General features: G+C 42.2%; 1 protein-coding gene across 3 annotated transcripts in view; it reads right to left on the reverse strand.

The window, feature by feature from the left end:
- Nucleotides 1–1,368: 1,368 nt before the first annotated feature.
- The window catches only part of tek (TEK tyrosine kinase, endothelial), a 211,530-nt gene continuing 194,984 nt past the window's right edge, over nt 1,369–17,914 (reverse strand). For all 3 annotated transcript variants that reach the window (XM_059974911.1, XM_059974912.1, XM_059974913.1), the window contains 4 exons: nt 11,509–11,549; nt 8,621–8,717; nt 7,588–7,687; nt 1,369–3,866 (listed from right to left, as the gene is read on the reverse strand). In XM_059974911.1, coding sequence (XP_059830894.1) covers nt 3,792–3,866; nt 7,588–7,687; nt 8,621–8,717; nt 11,509–11,549 — 313 coding nt within the window. In that variant the 3' untranslated portion in view covers nt 1,369–3,791. The remainder of the gene's footprint in view (nt 3,867–7,587; nt 7,688–8,620; nt 8,718–11,508; nt 11,550–17,914) is intronic.

The following is a 17,914-nucleotide window of genomic DNA, read 5'->3' on the forward strand; positions in this document are numbered from 1 at the left end:
CCAACTCCTGTCTCATGTCTCGGTAATTCCCTTTATGCCACTGTAATACTGATATATTAGACTTTAGCTTCTCCTTCTCAAATTTCAGGGTGAATTTGTTCATACTATGATCACTTTCCCCTAAGGGTTCTTTTACCTTAATGTCACTAATCAATTCTGGTTCATTGCACAACACCCATTCCAGAATTGCTGATCCCCTAGTGGGCTCAACTCTGAGTTGCTCTAAAAAAACCACCAGGTAGCCACTCTAGAAACTCCCCCTCCTGGGATCCAGCACTAACCTAATTTTCCCAGTCTACCTGCATATTGAAATCCCCAGAACTATTGTAACAGTGGCCTTTTGGCATGCACTTCTTGATCAATATGCCAAAACCCCAATCATATATTTATACAGTGAACAAACATAATGCTTTTAGTGTGGTTTAGAGCTACCATTCATCAAAAGTGGATCCCAGTCACATAAAGAGATACGTGGACCAGTAGGTGATAGCTTGAAGCTTCAGATCTAAGGGAGGAACCAGTGATCTCAGTTGTGTCAGCACTTTGCAAACTTGTCCATTCTCTGAGCTTTCTTCATGACCCTTTCTTCAGCAAATTCCATTCTTTTTTGAAAGTTCTGATGTTCTTTGTTTCCACCAGCCTGATAAACAGTCACTTACAAACACAACTATTCCATGTAAAAAGACATTTCTTCCATTCCTCTGCACCTTTTTCACATGATAGGGGTGTTAATAAAAAGAGGACATACTTTGAAGGAGGGAGTTTCAAAGGGGATGTAAGGGGTGAGTGTTTTACGCGAAGTAGGCATGAATGTGTTGGGTCAATGATACTGGAGTTAGGGAAGGAGTCATTAGTGGAGGGAGGTAGAATGAAGTGGCTCAGAGAGAGGGAGAGGGGAGGGAGAGAGAGAAAATAAAAAGCCTCAGATTTGAAGGGAATTGGCAAAATAGTACCTGTTCTTACAGATTTCCTGACTACGCGCATTGCACCTGGCCCGGGCCTGACGTGAATGACTTTGAGGCAACTTGTTCCATATGTTCCCTTTGGGCACATGGGCCTGCAGTTTTATGAATGTGGAAAATACGTCCAATAAACCCCACTCCCACCTCTGTAATGATTGAAATTTCCCTCGGCAGAGTGAGAATTTGATGCTAGGACAAAGGAACAAATTTAACCTGGGAGCCTCAGTTACACTATTAGCATATTACTCCTAATTTATTGGACTGATACATTTATTTTCCAGGTCTGTCACACAGCTTGCTCTTCACTTCAGCGCAAAGCAGAAAACCGATCTTTACTTTTGAAGTCATAATTATTTTTCAAAATGATCTAGTACAAGTAATTAAATAGACTGGGATGAAGAAAGCATTCAGTATTTTCAGCAATGGTACATAAACTGCTGAAAATGATTTAATCTGCACTTTCATAGCACTTAATTGAATCCACTTAGGACTCTTAACAGTCAGTCCTTTAAGTGGAATTAACAAGAGATACAGAGATTAAAATAGTAATTTGGTAGAAATGGAGAAATATTTATTTTGTACTAATATTCAGAAATTGATTGTTCTCAGAGAAGACTGCACAAAACATTGCCATGTTGTAAAAATGCTGGTACCATGATTAACAAACAATGCAAAAGATCACTGCAAACTGATTCACAACAGTAGAGAAGAGCATGTTAGTTTAGATATAGGTAAGGGCAGTATGTAACATTGCAGGTAGGTGGGAAATAATGCTTATGTTCAAAAAGTTAGAAACACAAATATTGATGCAATAATCAAAAAAGCAGATTAAAATTAATACTTTTGAATACACATGCAATGTTATCATTAATAACCCAGATTCACACAGTCTGTAGATAGGCCTTAAAGCTTACTGTGTCAACCATCAATCATCCATCGACACTTTGCCTTCTTACATCCCATAATTTTCCTTCCACCCACTTACCCACCAGGGGCAATTTACAGTAGGAGCCGACCAGCACATCTTTGGCATGGGGAAGAAACTGGAGCACCAGAGAAATCCACTTGGTTGCATAAACTCTACACAGCAGAATTGAGCAAACAGGAGGAAATCTGCAGATGCTGGAAATTCAAACAACAACACACACAAAATGCTGGTGGAACACAGCAGGCCAGGCAGCATCTATAGGGAGAAGCGCTGTCGACTTTTCCGGCCGAGACCCTTCGTCAGGACTAACCGAAAGGAAAGCTAGTAAGAGATTTGAAAGTAGTGGGGGGAGGGGGAAATGTGAAATGATAGGTGACCATTTTATCTTACTATCTTTCCTTTCAGTTAGTCCTGACGAAGGGTCTTGGCCCGAAACGTCGACAGCGCTTCCCCCTATAGATGCTGCCTGGACAGCAGAATTGAACCGGGTTCAATGGAGTTGCAAACTGCTGTGCAGTCTTGTTGTAACAAGAGTCAAATATTTACTGTTGTCCTGACCCAGGCATGTCAAAAGAGTGGGAATATTTTTATGCATGTTCTTTGCAATTGAAGAGGAGGGATTTTTGATCCATTTAAAAATTAAATGAGTTCAAAATCAGAAATTCAAAAATATCAAATGGCAATTAAGCCTTTGGCCTCTATTTTAATGCTGTCCTTGAGGCACATCCCCCATTCTGGTGTAAATGCCAGTTCTGGGCTTTGCACATGGTCACCATGGAAATAATAAGAAACAATACCCCTAACAATTCTAAAGAATATTTGAGAAATTAGCTTTGGATTGTATACTGAGATAAAACTTTGCCATTGTAATTAAAATTATGACCTTGGCAAGTCATTCCGTTTTCCAATAATTAAGATGCCTAAGAACTAATTGCTAATTACAGCAACATTTCTCAAAAGGTAGCAGGCAGAATCAAACATTTCAGGTTTGAATCTACCTTCAACTGATCCGCCATCTTGACCACAAAGAGAAAGGTTAAATTTAATGAGTAAATGACTTCATTTGGGGTCTCCCATTGAACATGAACAATTATGTTGCATTGTCCTTCAAATAAAATATTAATCAACGTTCTCACATAGTGTAAAAGATCCTATCACAGTTTTTCACGAAAGAGTAAGAATTCTCCCCAATGCATAGCCAATTAATCACTTCAATTATAATGAAAGATAGATTGTCTATTATCACACTATTGCTACAACACTGATTCCACTTCAGAAAGTTTATTACTTTGGTTGTACAGTATTTGGAATGCTCTGAGGTTGTAGGAGCTTTTAAAATCCATTTTAATCTTCAATTTCTGTCTTCCTGATCTTTTCTTCCTTGGTCTTTAATGATGTGATGATGTGAAACATTTTGCACACTTAAGTTATCCTCATTCACTGTTGAAACTTCTCCACTAAAGTAATTGAGGATGATTTCAGATGTTTTTTTTCCAATTCAGGGATGGTGTGTGGAATTATGAGTGGCCTATTTCTATTTAGGAGGAAACTGTCATTATCTTCACTAACATGAAAGTTGAAGCACCTTGATTATTGGTGACGGCCTATTAATGTGGCTGTTGAAAGGTGCATAGTCAAATCACTTTCTCTGTACAACCCCAGAAGCTGCACTGGAAACTCTAGAAGCAGTGTGGCTTTTAACCAATTCTTGAAACTAATGAGTTGGTAACATGATTTATGAACATACAATTATTAGTGAAACGTAAACCAAGCACTTGCTTTCAATTGCTTCCACATCAGAAATATAGTATGGTGTGGTGTAAGTAATAGTTCTGCATTTTACAATTCTTAATTAAATGCAATTTAGCATAATCTCCATGATACTTCTCCTCACAAACTGTTTATCCAGCTTCTTCAGCGGAGCAGTCGATGCCTGCGTAGGTGAACTTCTCGAAGAGAGTTGTGTTCACGTAGGTCTAATGAATGTAGAAAGACAATGAACATTGTTGATCCTGACAGACACTTTGTGAATGATAACACGTTAAAAGGCTAATTCACCTATTCTGATCCCAGGAAACCCATTTTTAAGGAGTTCTAGATTTAATACAGATATCCAAGATTATGAGCATCTTTGGTAAAGAAAACAAGAATCAACTTCTAGTGGCAGGACAGTTGGTTGACCAGATGATGAAGATCTAAATGCAGAGGGTAATGAGAGTCTTTTATCATCTTGTGATGATTGCACAAGATTCATATCTATTCTCACCTGTTCAGCAAAGGAAGCAGCCTATACCCGCAGGCAGCAAGTCCGTAACGTGGCATGTAAAGTTCAGTCCATGTCTCTTGACTTAAACTAGTCTGGTGGTGTCAGTGGGAGCCAAAGTAGCTATGTTGTACAAACTTGTTTTCTCTGGAGAAAGAGACTGAGAAGAGATCTAATAGAGGTTTATAAGTTTATGAGAGGCATAGACTGAATAGACAGCAGTACCCTTCTCTTAGGGCTGAAATGACTAATATGAGAGAGCATATTATAAGGTCAAAGAAGACATGCAGGACAAGATTTTTTACACAGAGAGTGGTGGGTGACTGGAGTATTGTGTAGGGAGTGATATTAGAGGAGGCAAATATAATAGAGGCATTTAAGAAGCTCTTGGAAAGGCACATGAATGTGCAGGGCATGGTGGGATATAGATATTGTGCAGGCAAAGGGATTAGTTTAGTTAGGAATTTAATAAATTGTTTAATTAGTTTGGGTCACCATTGTAGGCTGAAGACCCTCTTCCTGTGGCCTGTTCCTGGTGTTGTATTGTCTATATTCTAAGGCAGCAGATGTGAAAGCATCGAATTTAAAGCCAGTAAGTTCAGTAGACAGGACCGTCAAGAGCAGGACTGGGAAGGAGGAAGGTCTTATGGGCTAACTTGCATTTATTTTAATGGGAAAAAATAGCCTCACAGGTAAGGCAGGTAAACTCAGGGCATAGATTGGGTGACTTGGTAGTGTAGTAGTTAGCACAACATTTTACAGTACCAGTGAACCGGGTTCAATACCTGCCATTGCCTCTTAGGGGTTTGTATGTTCTACCCCGTGACCACGTGGGTTTCCTCTGGGTGCTCTGGTTTCCTCCCACAGTCCAAAGACATACCAGATGGTAGGTTAATTGGTCATTGTAACTTGTCCTGTATTAAATTGGGGGTTGCTGGGCGGCGTGACTTGAAGGGCTGAAAGGGCCTCTTCCACGCTGTATCTCAATAAACATATGGAACTCTGATATTATGGTTATTACAGAAACATGGTTCGGGGTGGCAGGACTGGCAGCTCAGGGTTCCAGGTGCAGATGTTAAATGTGTGACAGAGGTGGAATGGAACATCATGGCAGTATTTTGAGAGGATATTCCTCGGGGGCGGGGTTGTCCAGTCAGGCTTTGTGGATTAGAACTACGAAGGAGGTGATCAGTTTGAAGGATTATCCCTCACTGAGCCCCAATAGTAATAAAAAGAGAAGCAAATATGTTACAGAGATCACAGATAGCTGTAAGAATAATACACTAGAAATAGCAAGTGACTTTATTAACTGGGACAAATGCAGAACTAAATGGGACAAAATTAGTTAAGGAAAACTTTCTCAAGCAATATGTAGATGGTCCCACTAGAGAGGAAGTAACACTCAATCTCTTTGGAAATGGGGGTTGAAGTCAGGATCATGGAGCACAGATATAGGCCCTTCAGCCCAATCGATCCATGCTGACCATGGTCCCCGCTCTTCTAGTCTCAATTTCCTGCATGCAGCTCATTGCCCTTTCAGTCCCACGCAAGTACCTATCCAATTGGTTAAATGATACTATTGAAATCAGTTGCCATGGCAGCTCATCATCTTCTGCATGAAAAAGTTGCCCATCAGGCCTCCTTTAATTCTTACCCTCCTCACTCTGAATTATTGACCTATGGTTCTGGACTTCTGTGTCCCAGGGAAAAGACTGTTACCATCCACCTTTCCAATGCCTCAGATAGTTTTAAATATTTCTGTAATGTTGTCCTTCATTTTTTACATTCCAAGCAATAAAGTCCTAGCCCAAACAGTTTTTCCCTGTAACCTGGGCCCTTGAGTCCTGGCAACATCCTCGTAAATCTTCTCTGCACTCTTTCCCATAACTGCATTACAAAATGGTACACATACTCCAAATGTGGCCTCATCAATGACTTAAACAACTGCACCATTATAGTCATAGAGTCATAGAACACAGCAGTATAGAAACAGGCCCTTTGGTCCATCTAGTCCATGCTGATCTATTTATCTGCCAAGCCCTATCGACTTGCACCTGGACCATAGCCCTCCATGCCCCACCCACCTATGTACCTATCCAAATTTCTCTTAAATGTTGAAATCAAATCCGCATCTCTGTATGACACTTCCTCTGATAGTTCGTTCCACACTCTCACCATCCTCTGAATGAAGAAATTCCCCCTCATGTTCCCCTTAAGAATTTCACCTTTCACCCTTAATTTATGACCTTAGTTCTAGTATCTCACAACCATAATGGAATAGACTGCTTGCATTTTCCCTAGCTGTATTCCCCATAACTGTGCTTACCTTTGTCAAATCTCCTAACATTCTTCTATACTCTAGAGAAAAGAACATCTAACCTATTCAACCTTTCCCTACAACTCAGGTCCTCAAGACCCGGCAACATCCTTGTCAATTTTCTCTCCATTCTTTCGATCTTATTTACATCTTTCCTGTAGGTAGGTGATCAAAGATGCACACAGTACTCCAAAATAGGCCTCCAATAAAGTCTTATACAACTTCAACATAACATCTCAACTTTGATTCATGAAGGCTAACATGATAAAAGCTTTAATTACGATTCTATCAAACAATGACACCACTTTCAAGGAATTATGGACCTGTATTTCCAGATCCCTGTGTTCTACTGCACTCCCCAGTGCCCTACCACTCACTGTTTAAGTCCTACCTTGGTTTTGTCCTCCCCAAACTGCAACACTTTACACTTGTCTGCATTAAATTCCACCTGCCATTTTTCAGCCCATTTTTCCAGCTGTTCCTTCTGCAAGCTTTGATAGTATTCCTTGCTGTCCACTATACCCCCAGTCTTGGTATCATCCACAAATCTGCTGATCCAGCTTACCACATTATCATCCAAATTGTTGATAGAGATGACAAACATCGATAGACCCAGCTCCAACTCCTGAGGCACAACACTCCCAAGTCCCAATCCTCCAGCCAGAGAGGCAACTCTCTACTACCACTCTTTGGATTCTCATGCAAAACCAATGTCTAATCCAATTTACTACCTTATCTTGAATGCCAAGCAACTGAACATTCTTGACCAGCCACCCATGCAAGACCTTGTCAAAGGCCTTGCCAGCGGATGCTGCCTACAGTATATGCTACCAAATTCATAGTTCCCTTCGTCCCCACTGCTCGCTTCTACCCCCCACCCAAGATCCACAAATGTGACTGTCCAAGTAGGTGAAGTTGGTAAAGTACATGCACCACACCCTTGATATGCGTTTATGGAGAAAGGGCAACAGTAGTGGAATGAAAACATTTCAGAGTCAACACTACAATGGGTTCCTCTGTTGAATTGCCCTGTTATTCTGTGGAACTGAAGATTGAGCATCCCAGTGAGTGCAGAGTGAGGGTCCATGGATAACGTAAGGAAGTGGCACAGACTCACCTTCCTCTCCTCAAGCATCCTGTTCAATGACACAAGTATCTGAGCAAATGTCGGTCTCTCATACGGTTTCTCCCGCCAACACTGTCTCATCAATTCATACCTGAAAGAATTACATTTAATGATTTACAACAATTTCATCCATCATTAAAGACCCTCACTACCCAGGAGGTACCCTCTTCTCGTTAAAGGCCCTCACTACCTGGGATGTGCCCTCTTTTCATTACTTCCATCAACCACACTCAACATTTTAGGAAAAGCTTTTTCCCCCTCTGCCATCAGATCTTTGAATGGTTCATGAACCCATGAACACTAACCTGCAATTCCTCTTTTCCATTATTATTTTATTTAGTCATTTTAAAAGCAATTGTTTATGTCTTGCAAGGTACTCCTGCCCCATTGATAATAAACCTGATTCTGATTCTCATTCCCATTACACATGCTGCATTACTTGAAGGTAAAATCAAATGAAACTCAAAGCAGCAGCCCCTCTCTCATCAATAGAACATGGTTATTAATGAACTCAGAGAATTTAGGAATTGTTTCTTTGTGCAGAGAATGTGGGACGTACATTCTCCATGACCAAACACCCATTGTGAGGCATAGAGATTCCTTTAGACAAAGAAACAATTCCTAAATTCTCTGAGTTCATTAATAACCATATTCTATTGACAAATATATAAGGGAGAAGGAAAACTATCTGGTGTTGGTTGACAGGAGGTGTTGTGGGGTAGGAAAAGAGTTTCATGTGCAACATGAATCCCTAGCATATACCAACCAGGGAGAACGTTCAGATTCTGTATATGTAATTCTATGGTACCAGGTCAACATCTGACTAAAGCTTGAACCTTATCGTTGGGAAATGAGAGACAGCAAGTAGATTAAATTGTCGGCATGCACAAGGCAAATTGGTCCACGAACTTAGCTGCCATATTTTATGCTGTGGAGCCTGGCATTTCAATTTGAAAGATTCAGCAGCAGGTGAGTGCAGAGGCAATTAGGTGCAACTATCTATAGAGGAACAGCAAAGACCTACACTTCATCAACACAGTTGGGTGGTTTCTCCATCCGGTATCCAAGGGGCAATTTCTCGTAGAGTTCAGCACAGGTCATTCCACAGTAGGGAGTGCCACCTGTCCAGAGAGATGAAATACAAGAAATCATTTTCATCATCTGACTGGAATACTTGCCCAAACTTATTGTTTAATGACAGCACCAATATGAAACACATCCAACTGTGCCAGCTTCCGGGGTTTAAATGCTCCAACTCTCCAGAATATAGATAGCTTGTATGGCCCCTTTAAGGGTTCAGGACTGCCCCATTACTTGGCAATCATGTTTTGGTGCCAAGAATTCAGTATTTAAAGAGCACTTGAATGGAGCCCTAGTGTTCAATTGTAAACCCAGCTAGAGATATTGTCTAGTGTTTTGTGCTCAGTTCTTGTTCCAGTTTCATACCGTGTCTCGATCCTATCCTCGGATCCTCATCAAGAACTCTCATCACAGTACGACTGAGCCAACATGGACCCAATGGGGTATCAGTGTCTTTCGTTTGCTGTGGTCAGCCACAGTGAGGATTTCCAAATGGAGCCTGCAGATTCACGACCTCTCGGTAGCTGTTTGTCAGCTTTCACAAGGAAGAAGCCATAGCTGCTCAGGAGAGCCAGTTGGTCCTTCTGCGGAGTCAGTTCATCTTCCAACTCCAGAGAGATCCAGGTTCTTGCCACAGCTTCCTCACTCAATGTTCATTAGTGTTCAAACTCCAGCTGTCCCGTTTCCCTTTGGAGCATGGAAAGGTGACCTTCATTATCTCTCTTTGGACTGGAAGGGTCCTAATCTGGGCCACCACATAGGGAATGAAGGTTGGAGGTTTGCTTGGATTCAGAGGAATTTATGGCCACCATAAGAAGAGTGTTCCATCATCCTGCCAGAGCCAGCTGAGCCTCGGACCATCTGATGAAGATTCAACAGGGCGAACAGTCAGCAGTCGACTACTCTATCGAGTTTCAGACCTTGGCCAAAGAGAATGGCTGGAATGGGGAGGCCTTGGCCACTCTATATCACCATGGACTCTGAGATGAACTAAAGAATGCCTTTGCCTTGGGAGAACCTGATGAAGATTTGGAGATTCTGGTTGACCAGTCCATTCCTTGATAATTAGCTGGCAGAGCGTAAATGGGACTGTTTCAAGAGGTTGAGGAGGGCTAGCCTGAGCCTGGCTTCAACACATCACAGTTGTCAGACAATGACCTCCCTGTTCAGGACTCAGTTGGACCCATGCAGGTCGGCTGCACTAGACTCTCCATGAACGAGAGGTCCTGGCGTCAGAGTCAGGACTGCTGCTATTACTGTGGAGGGACAGGTCACCTGCGGGCGAGTGCAGCAGTCGTCAGGAGAATGGCTATGACCGTCCTGTTCCAGGAGGACTATGACGGTGGCAGCCACCACGCCCAACCCTGGCAGCACACTGAAGGTGATCTCCTGGGCTAAGAACGGAAGAGAGACGAAAGCATTTGTGGACTCTGGGGCAGCTGGTAATTTCCTGGACCTACGGAACACCCACTGGCTCAACATAGCACTGCAAGAGTTGAGCCAGTCCATGCCCGCAACTGTCTTGGACGGCTGTCCACTAGGTTCCAGACAGATCTAGCAACAGACTGTGGTCTTGCAGATGAGGATAGGGGATCATGTGAAAGACACTAGTTTCTGCATCATTGACTCACCACTCATACTCCTGATCCTTGGGCACCCTTGGCTGTCCCAGCATTACCCATCCGTGGATTGGAAGGAAGGGAGAATCACTGCTTTGTCCAGTCATTGTAAGAGGGTATGTTTGCTGTGTTGGGTGCCTGAAAAAAACAGCTTGGATCCGGTTCTCATCAACGACTACCATCACTGTCTTTCCGAGCAGCTGGGGCTGTCAGGGGAGGGGGTCCCCACTGTTCCCACCATCCCAGCTTCCAGGGTTTAGATGTTCTAACTTTCTGGAGTATGGACAGCTGGTGTGGCCCCTTTAAGGGTTCCAGACTGTCCCGTTAATTGGCAATCATGCTTTGGCACCAGGAATTCAGCATTTAAAGTGCACCTGAATGAAGCCTCGGTGTTCAATCGGAAACTCAACTAGAAATGCCACTTAGCGTTTTGTTTTGTGCTTGGCTCTCCTTCCAGTTTCATACCATGTCTCAGTCCTTGCCTTGGATACTCCAGTATTTAGGTCCTAACCATCCTCATCAAGGACTCTCATCACAAACACTTGAGGTAGTTAAAAAGCAATTGGTCACACCCACTGATTGGCAGCTCAGCAGATAGGCATTTGTGCTCATGAATATGCATGTTGCAGCTAATTATTATTTCATTGTGATGGTATTTAACTCCATTCGTTTCCTCATAGTGCTTGTCCAGACTTGAGCAAAGCACAGTAACATTTCACTGCCTGCTTGCATTCAGCCTTGCCTGAGAAATTGTTCTGTTGAGTCAACTGACCCTGAAGATTAGCAGTATTTGTTTTATATTTAGTTATTTCTTTCAGCCGCAGTGTTGGCTTTGTTTTCCATTTGAGAGATTTAGTTAATGGCCCTGTTTGGCCTAGCATTTATTGTTTTCTTTTCCCTCTAATCTGCATTGAAGTCTGTGAATAATCAACTTGCTTCAGTGTCTCTGGGCCATAACCAGAGTGACAAATCTGGGCAGGATTGGACATGGATCACCCATTACATCTGCTCTTCTCCCTCTATCCAGGCAAAAATTATCTACCTGTCACAAAGGCTTTTTCCCTCTTCAAGGGTAGGTCATGGACTTGCCCATGGACCAATCTCACATACAGCTCTCTGCCCATATCTCACACACAATTCTTGATTAGAAACCTGGCTCTAGGCCTCCTAGAGGTGGTAGAGCTATAGAAGTGATTTTAATAACACAACTTACCCAGGCTAACAATCTCCCATAAAAGAATTCCATATGACCATCTACAGAAAACAATAAATGAGAAATGTTTTGATAATATGTCTAATAAAGTACTTTCTTAACACATTCAAAAGTCATTTTAATATGAATTTTCATACGTATATGGAGGCTATCTAATTAAGTCATTGCAACATGCTATGATGATCAAAGAGCATTATAGTGTCAAATGTTGAGTATGCAATATCATTCTCCCTCAACAGTGATCAGTTATGTATGTTTCACAAATCATAACTTTTTTTTTTAAAATTTCCCTTGCAGTTAATCTAATGGAACAGATTGCTGAACCTTTACAGAACTGACTGAATGAATGTCAGGAAACATCCATGAACTCAGTGCAATTAGCCAGTGAAGGAGGGAAAAAGGGAGTGAGGGACCTGTTAGAAGTGTTAAGAAACAGAGGGTGGAGAGTAAAAAAAAAACTCCTTCCCAGAGACTTACAGTAAGTGTATAGCTTAAGATGAGGATGCAGAGACTGGAAGGGTTTGAGGAAAATTATACAGGGTGGCTGCAGTCTGTAACCCACTACTCTGGAGTTTTTGGAGGCAGTTAATCTCACAAACTTCATTCAACAACGCTCATTGTCTATGAACCCAGTGCTGGTAAATGAGCTGACCACACGTTGGGACTTAATGTTTGGTGTGGCTATGTTTCTGTGCTGTATGATTCAATCAATAAAGCAATACCAATATTTATCAAACGTCTTCTGAATTCCCAGAGTACCGAGACTGTATTCTGAACTCCCAGAGTACCGAGACGGTATTCTGAATTCCCAGAGTACCGAGACTGTATTCTGAATTCCCAGAGTACCGAGATGGTATTCTGAATTCCCAGAGTACCGAGACGGTATTCTGAACTCCCCAGAGTACCGAGACTGTATTCTGAATTCCCAGAGTACCGAGACGGTATTCTGAACTCCCAGAGTACCGAGACGGTATTCTGAACTCCCCAGAGTACCGAGACTGTATTCTGAATTCCCAGAGTACCGAGACGGTATTCTGAACTCCCCAGAGTACCGAGACTGTATTCTGAATTCCCAGAGTACCGAGACGGTATTCTGAACTCCCAGAGTACCGAGACTGTATTCTGAACTCCCCAGAGTACCGAGACTGTATTCTGAATTCCCAGAGTACCGAGACGGTATTCTGAACTCCCCAGAGTACCGAGACTGTATTCTGAATTCCCAGAGTACCGAGACGGTATTCTGAACTCCCAGAGTACCGAGACCATATTCTGAATTCCCAGAGTACCGAGACTGTATTCTGAACTCCCAGAGTACCGAGATGGTATTCTGAATTCCCAGAGTACCGAGACTGTATTCTGAATTCCCAGAGTACCAAGATGGTATTCTGAACTCCCAGAGTACCGAGACCATATTCTGAATTCCCAGAGTACCAAGATGGTATTCTGAATTCCCAGAGTACCGAGATGGTATTCTGAATTCCCAGAGTACCGAGACTGTATTCTGAACTCCCAGAGTACCGAGACTGTATTCTGAATTCCCAGAGTACCAAGACGGTATTCTGAACTCCCAGAGTACAGAGACTGTATTCTGAATTCCCAGAGTACCGAGACCATATTCTGAATTCCCAGAGTACCGAGACTGTATTCTGAACTCCCAGAGTACCGAGACCATATTCTGAATTCCCAGAGTACTGAGACTGTATTCTGAACTCCCAGAGTACCGAGATGGTATTCTGAATTCCCAGAGTACCGAGACTGTATTCTGAATTCCCAGAGTACCGAGACTGTATTCTGAATTCCCAGAGTACTGAGACTGTATTCTGAATTCCCAGAGTACCGAGACTGTATTCTGAATTCCCAGAGTACCGAGACTGTATTCTGAATTCCCAGAGTACCGAGACTGTATTCTGAATTCCCAGAGTACCGAGACTGTATTCTGAATTCCCAGAGTACTGAGACTGTATTCTGAATTCCCAGAGTACCGAGACTGTATTCTGAATTCCCAGAGTACTGAGACTGTATTCTGAATTCCCAGAGTACCGAGACTGTATTCTGAATTCCCAGAGTACCGAGACCATATTCTGAACTCCCAGAGTACTGAGACTGTATTCTGAACTCCCAGAGTACCGAGACGGTATTCTGAATTCCCAGAGTACCGAGATGGTATTCTGAATTCCCAGAGTACCGAGACTGTATTTTGAGAAGGAAATACAGGTTTCATTGGGAGTAAGGTTGATTGACTGGAATGAACTCCAACTGTTCAGCCTTTCAATATATTTCCACATGCAGAAGATGGTAGAAATGTAAAACTTTCTCTGCAGACAGTAACTGATGGTGATCAATTGCTAATTGATCAATATACGTTCACATTTTGTGCTCAGAGGTTCAAGAAAGTGAATAGTGATGTTCTAAAGCATAACACAAGCATGAGAAAATCTGCAGATGCTGGAAATGCAAAAGAGCACGCACAAAGTGCTGGAGGAACTCAGCAGGCCAGGCAGCATCTATGAAAAATGGTAAACAGTTGATGTTTCAGGCTGAGACCCTTCATCAGGACGGTTTACTCTTTTCCATAGATGCTCCTGGCCTGCTGAGTTCTTCCAGCATTCTGTGTGTGCTGCTTCTGATATATCTTCATTAGGACGAGGAGGCATCTACTTTTTTTTTGAAGAGTTGATGAAGAGGATTGATGAGAGCAGGGTGGTAGACGGTGCCTATGCGTACTTCAGTAAGGCCCTTGGCTTTTAAATGTTGCCAATGTGCCCACCTCAACAACTATATCTGGCAGCTCATTCCAAAAATACACCACCCTCTGCATTGAAGAAACTGCTCCTATGTCTCTTTAAAATCTCTTGCCTCTGAATTTCAAACTTTGTCCTCTTATTTTTACTATACCTCCTTGTAAAAGCACTGTGCTTTCCACCCTGTCTCTGCCCCACGGATCTTACACACTTCTATTAGGTCACTCTTCAGTCTTGTAAATTCCATGGAATAAAGTCTTCATCAATTCAACCTCTTATTGTAACTTAGAACCCAAATTTAGGCAACAGATTTTTTTTTCAGCACCAAGTCCAGTATAACAACATCCTCCCTTTAACAGGGTAACAAAAAGTGTTTGCAATACTTGAAATGAAGCCTCACCGATGTCTTATTAATTTCAGCACAACATCCCAATTCCTATACTCAGTGCCCCGAATAATGGACAATATGCCAAATGCCTTCTTCATCAAACTATATATCTGTAATGTTGCTTTCAGCGAATTATGCATTTGCACTCCAGCCAACCAGAGCAGAATGTGAGAGTGTTGTAGAAAAGAGACCTAGGGGTACAAGAACAGTTCCCTCAAGGTCCTGTCAAATCTAGAGGGGTGAAGAATGAATGGCACACTTGCCCTCATCAGTTGGGGGATTGAGTACAAGAGATGGGATGTAATGTTACAGCTGTACAAGACATTGGTGACACTGCACCTGAAAATGTGTGCAATTCTGGTTGTGATTAAGCTCGGGAAGATGAAGAAAAGAGTCACAATGATGTAGCATGGATCAGCGGGTTTGATTTGTAAAGAGAAACCCGATTGGCAGAGACTGATTTCTCTGGAGGAAAGGAGGGTGAGGAGCAAGCTTGTAGAGGTCTAGTGGATGGCTACCATCCTTTTTCTAGAATAGAGGAGGTTTAAGGTGAAAGGGGAAAGATTTAAAAGGGACTTGAGGGGCAGGTTTTTTCACACAGAGTGGTGGGTATGTTGAATGAGTTTCCACAGGATGCCACAAAGGTTGATATCTTTACAGTGTTTAAATCATACTTGGACAGGTGCATGGTTTGAAGGGATATGGGCCACATGTAGGCAAATAGAACTAGTTTGAGCAGGCACCTTGATCAGAGTGGATGAGGAGTTCAAGCAGCCTGTTCTGTTTGATACTAATAAGGATCTGGGGGGTGCATGTGGACTCAGGTCAAGGATCAATGACCCCATTGAATAGTCAAAAAAGTGAAATAGCTTCTTCCTATTTGTGATTTAACAACAGCATTGAATAAGTTATCAGAAAGTGAAGCTGGTTATTTCTTACCTTAATTTCCTGGACACTTGGATAACATTTAATTAGTTCTTTCAGATCATTCTTTATTTTGTGGATGTTGGAAATGGAGTGCAATATGATGGGGTGAGTATATTTTTGATTTTGACGCACTATGAACATAACACACTCCCCCATCAAGTAGGATGCAGCCAATAGTAAGTCATAACTTCTGACACTGCCTCATTAGCCTTAATGTTCCTTATTGCCCATCTCTTCCACAAACTACTACTCATTTTGTGACACTTAATGTAATATTGTTTTCAATTCTCTACTTTGCATTCATTCTTCTCAACGTAATTGTTAATATAGCATCAAATGATGAAAACACATAGGCTTGAAATGTCCTGACAACATACACAACATCCTGGAGGGTAACATTTATAGAGGGCAGTTGATGAATCAGGTTGAGGCCTTTCATCAGCATTTTGTGTGCCTTGCTGAAGGTTTCCAGCATCTGCAGAATCTCTTTGTGAAATGTCCCAGAATATGCAGGTCTTAGAACAAGATATACTTCTGCTGACAAAGGTAAACAAAACTGTTCACACCAGTCATAAAGGAATTAAAACAGGCAGCCAGGGTGTGGAGAATTGCAGGCAGTGATTCAGTAAACACATTCGCTGTCAGTACAGTTTTATAATCCAATCTTGAGTGTGGTGATATTTTATATTACTTCAAGGGTATTCTCCCAATAGAGAGAGCACAAAAACTGACCTCTGGCCCCACTCAGCCATGCTGACCAAGCATGGTTAGTTCCTGAGTTAGTCCCATTTGCCTGTATGTGGTGAACTACATATACCTGTCTGGACACACCCCTCTGCTGACTGCTTTTGTGGCTCCTCCCACAGACCCCGGTATAAAGGCGATTGGAGGCACTGCTCCCCCCTCAGTCTCCAGGATGTTGTGTGGTGGTCTCTTGCTGCTAATCATGGTCTCTTGCAGCTAATAAAAGCCTGTCGTTCGCTCCTCTCCCCCCACCCCCCCATCTCCGAGAGTTATTGATGGTGCATCACTGTACTAGGCACATATCCCTCTAAAACATTTCTGTCCATGTACCTGATCAAATGTATTTTAAAGATTGTGAATATACCTGTCTTTACTCCTCCCTCCAAGTGTTTGTTCCATATGCCCACCATCATACGATCATGTGGAAAACTTCCCTCTCAATCCCCTTGAAATGTTTTCCTTTTCATCTTATATCTATGCCCCTAGTTTTAGATTCCCCCACTCTGAGAATAAAAAGGCTGACAATCAATATTTATGCCTCTTATATTTTCATAATCTTCCACATCGTTACCCTCAGTCTCCTTCAATCTACTGAAAGCAGTCCGAGCCTTATAATAATTCAAATCCTCTAAAGCCAGCAACAACAAATAGTCAGAGCTGTACAACATAGAAACATGCCCTTCAGTCCAGCTGCTCCATGCTGACCAGGATGCTGGATTTTCCAGAGTTTGGTGCATATCCTTTGAAACCTTTCTAATTCAGCTGTCTTAAAAAAAATATTTTACCCACCTCAACCACTTCCCCTGGCAGCTAATTCCATATTCTCACCACCGTTTGTGTGTATGTGGTATGAATTACCAGAAGTGGTTGATGCTTTGTGTAAAAAAAAGTTTCCCTCACATTCTTATTAAATCTCTTCCTACTCACCTTAAAGTCTCTAGTCTTCGATTCCCCAACCTTGAGAGAACAACCGAGTATTCACCCTACCTATGCTCCTCGTGATTTTATATACCTGTAAGTTCAACACTCACTCTCCTGCACTTCAAGGAATGAAGTCCTAGCCTGTCCAACCTCTCCCCTCAATTCCTGGCAACATCCTTGTAAATCTTTTCACTAGTCTTCCCAGTTTAATAACATCTTTCCTACAGCAGGGCAACCAAAAGTGAACACTATACTCCAAGTGTGGCCTCATCAGCATTTTGTTCAACTGCAACATGATATAGAACATAGAATGGTACAGACCCTTTGTACCACAATGTTTTGCTGACCTATTAACCTACTCCAAGGTGAATCTAGCACTTCCTTCTCACAGGGTCCTCCATTTGCCCATCTAAGAGTTTCTTAAATGTCCCTAATGTAACTGCCTCTGCCATCACCCCTGGCCAGGTAAGAATGGAACCCTCGTCCAGCTTTAGGATGAGATGGTGTTAAAGCTGAAGAAAGAAAGGGAGGGAGAGGTTACTTTGGTTACAGCAGTTTGGGATGTCAGGTTCGGGGACACTTGGATAAACAGTTCCAAGTGAAAGAGTCTGTAAGACCACAACATACTTCACAGAACAGGGAGGTTTGAAATAGTTCAATAATTTACACGAATGAAACGGTCAAG

This window comes from Hypanus sabinus, chromosome 7 (assembly GCF_030144855.1).
Source record: "Hypanus sabinus isolate sHypSab1 chromosome 7, sHypSab1.hap1, whole genome shotgun sequence".
Classification (NCBI taxonomy): domain Eukaryota; kingdom Metazoa; phylum Chordata; class Chondrichthyes; order Myliobatiformes; family Dasyatidae; genus Hypanus; species Hypanus sabinus.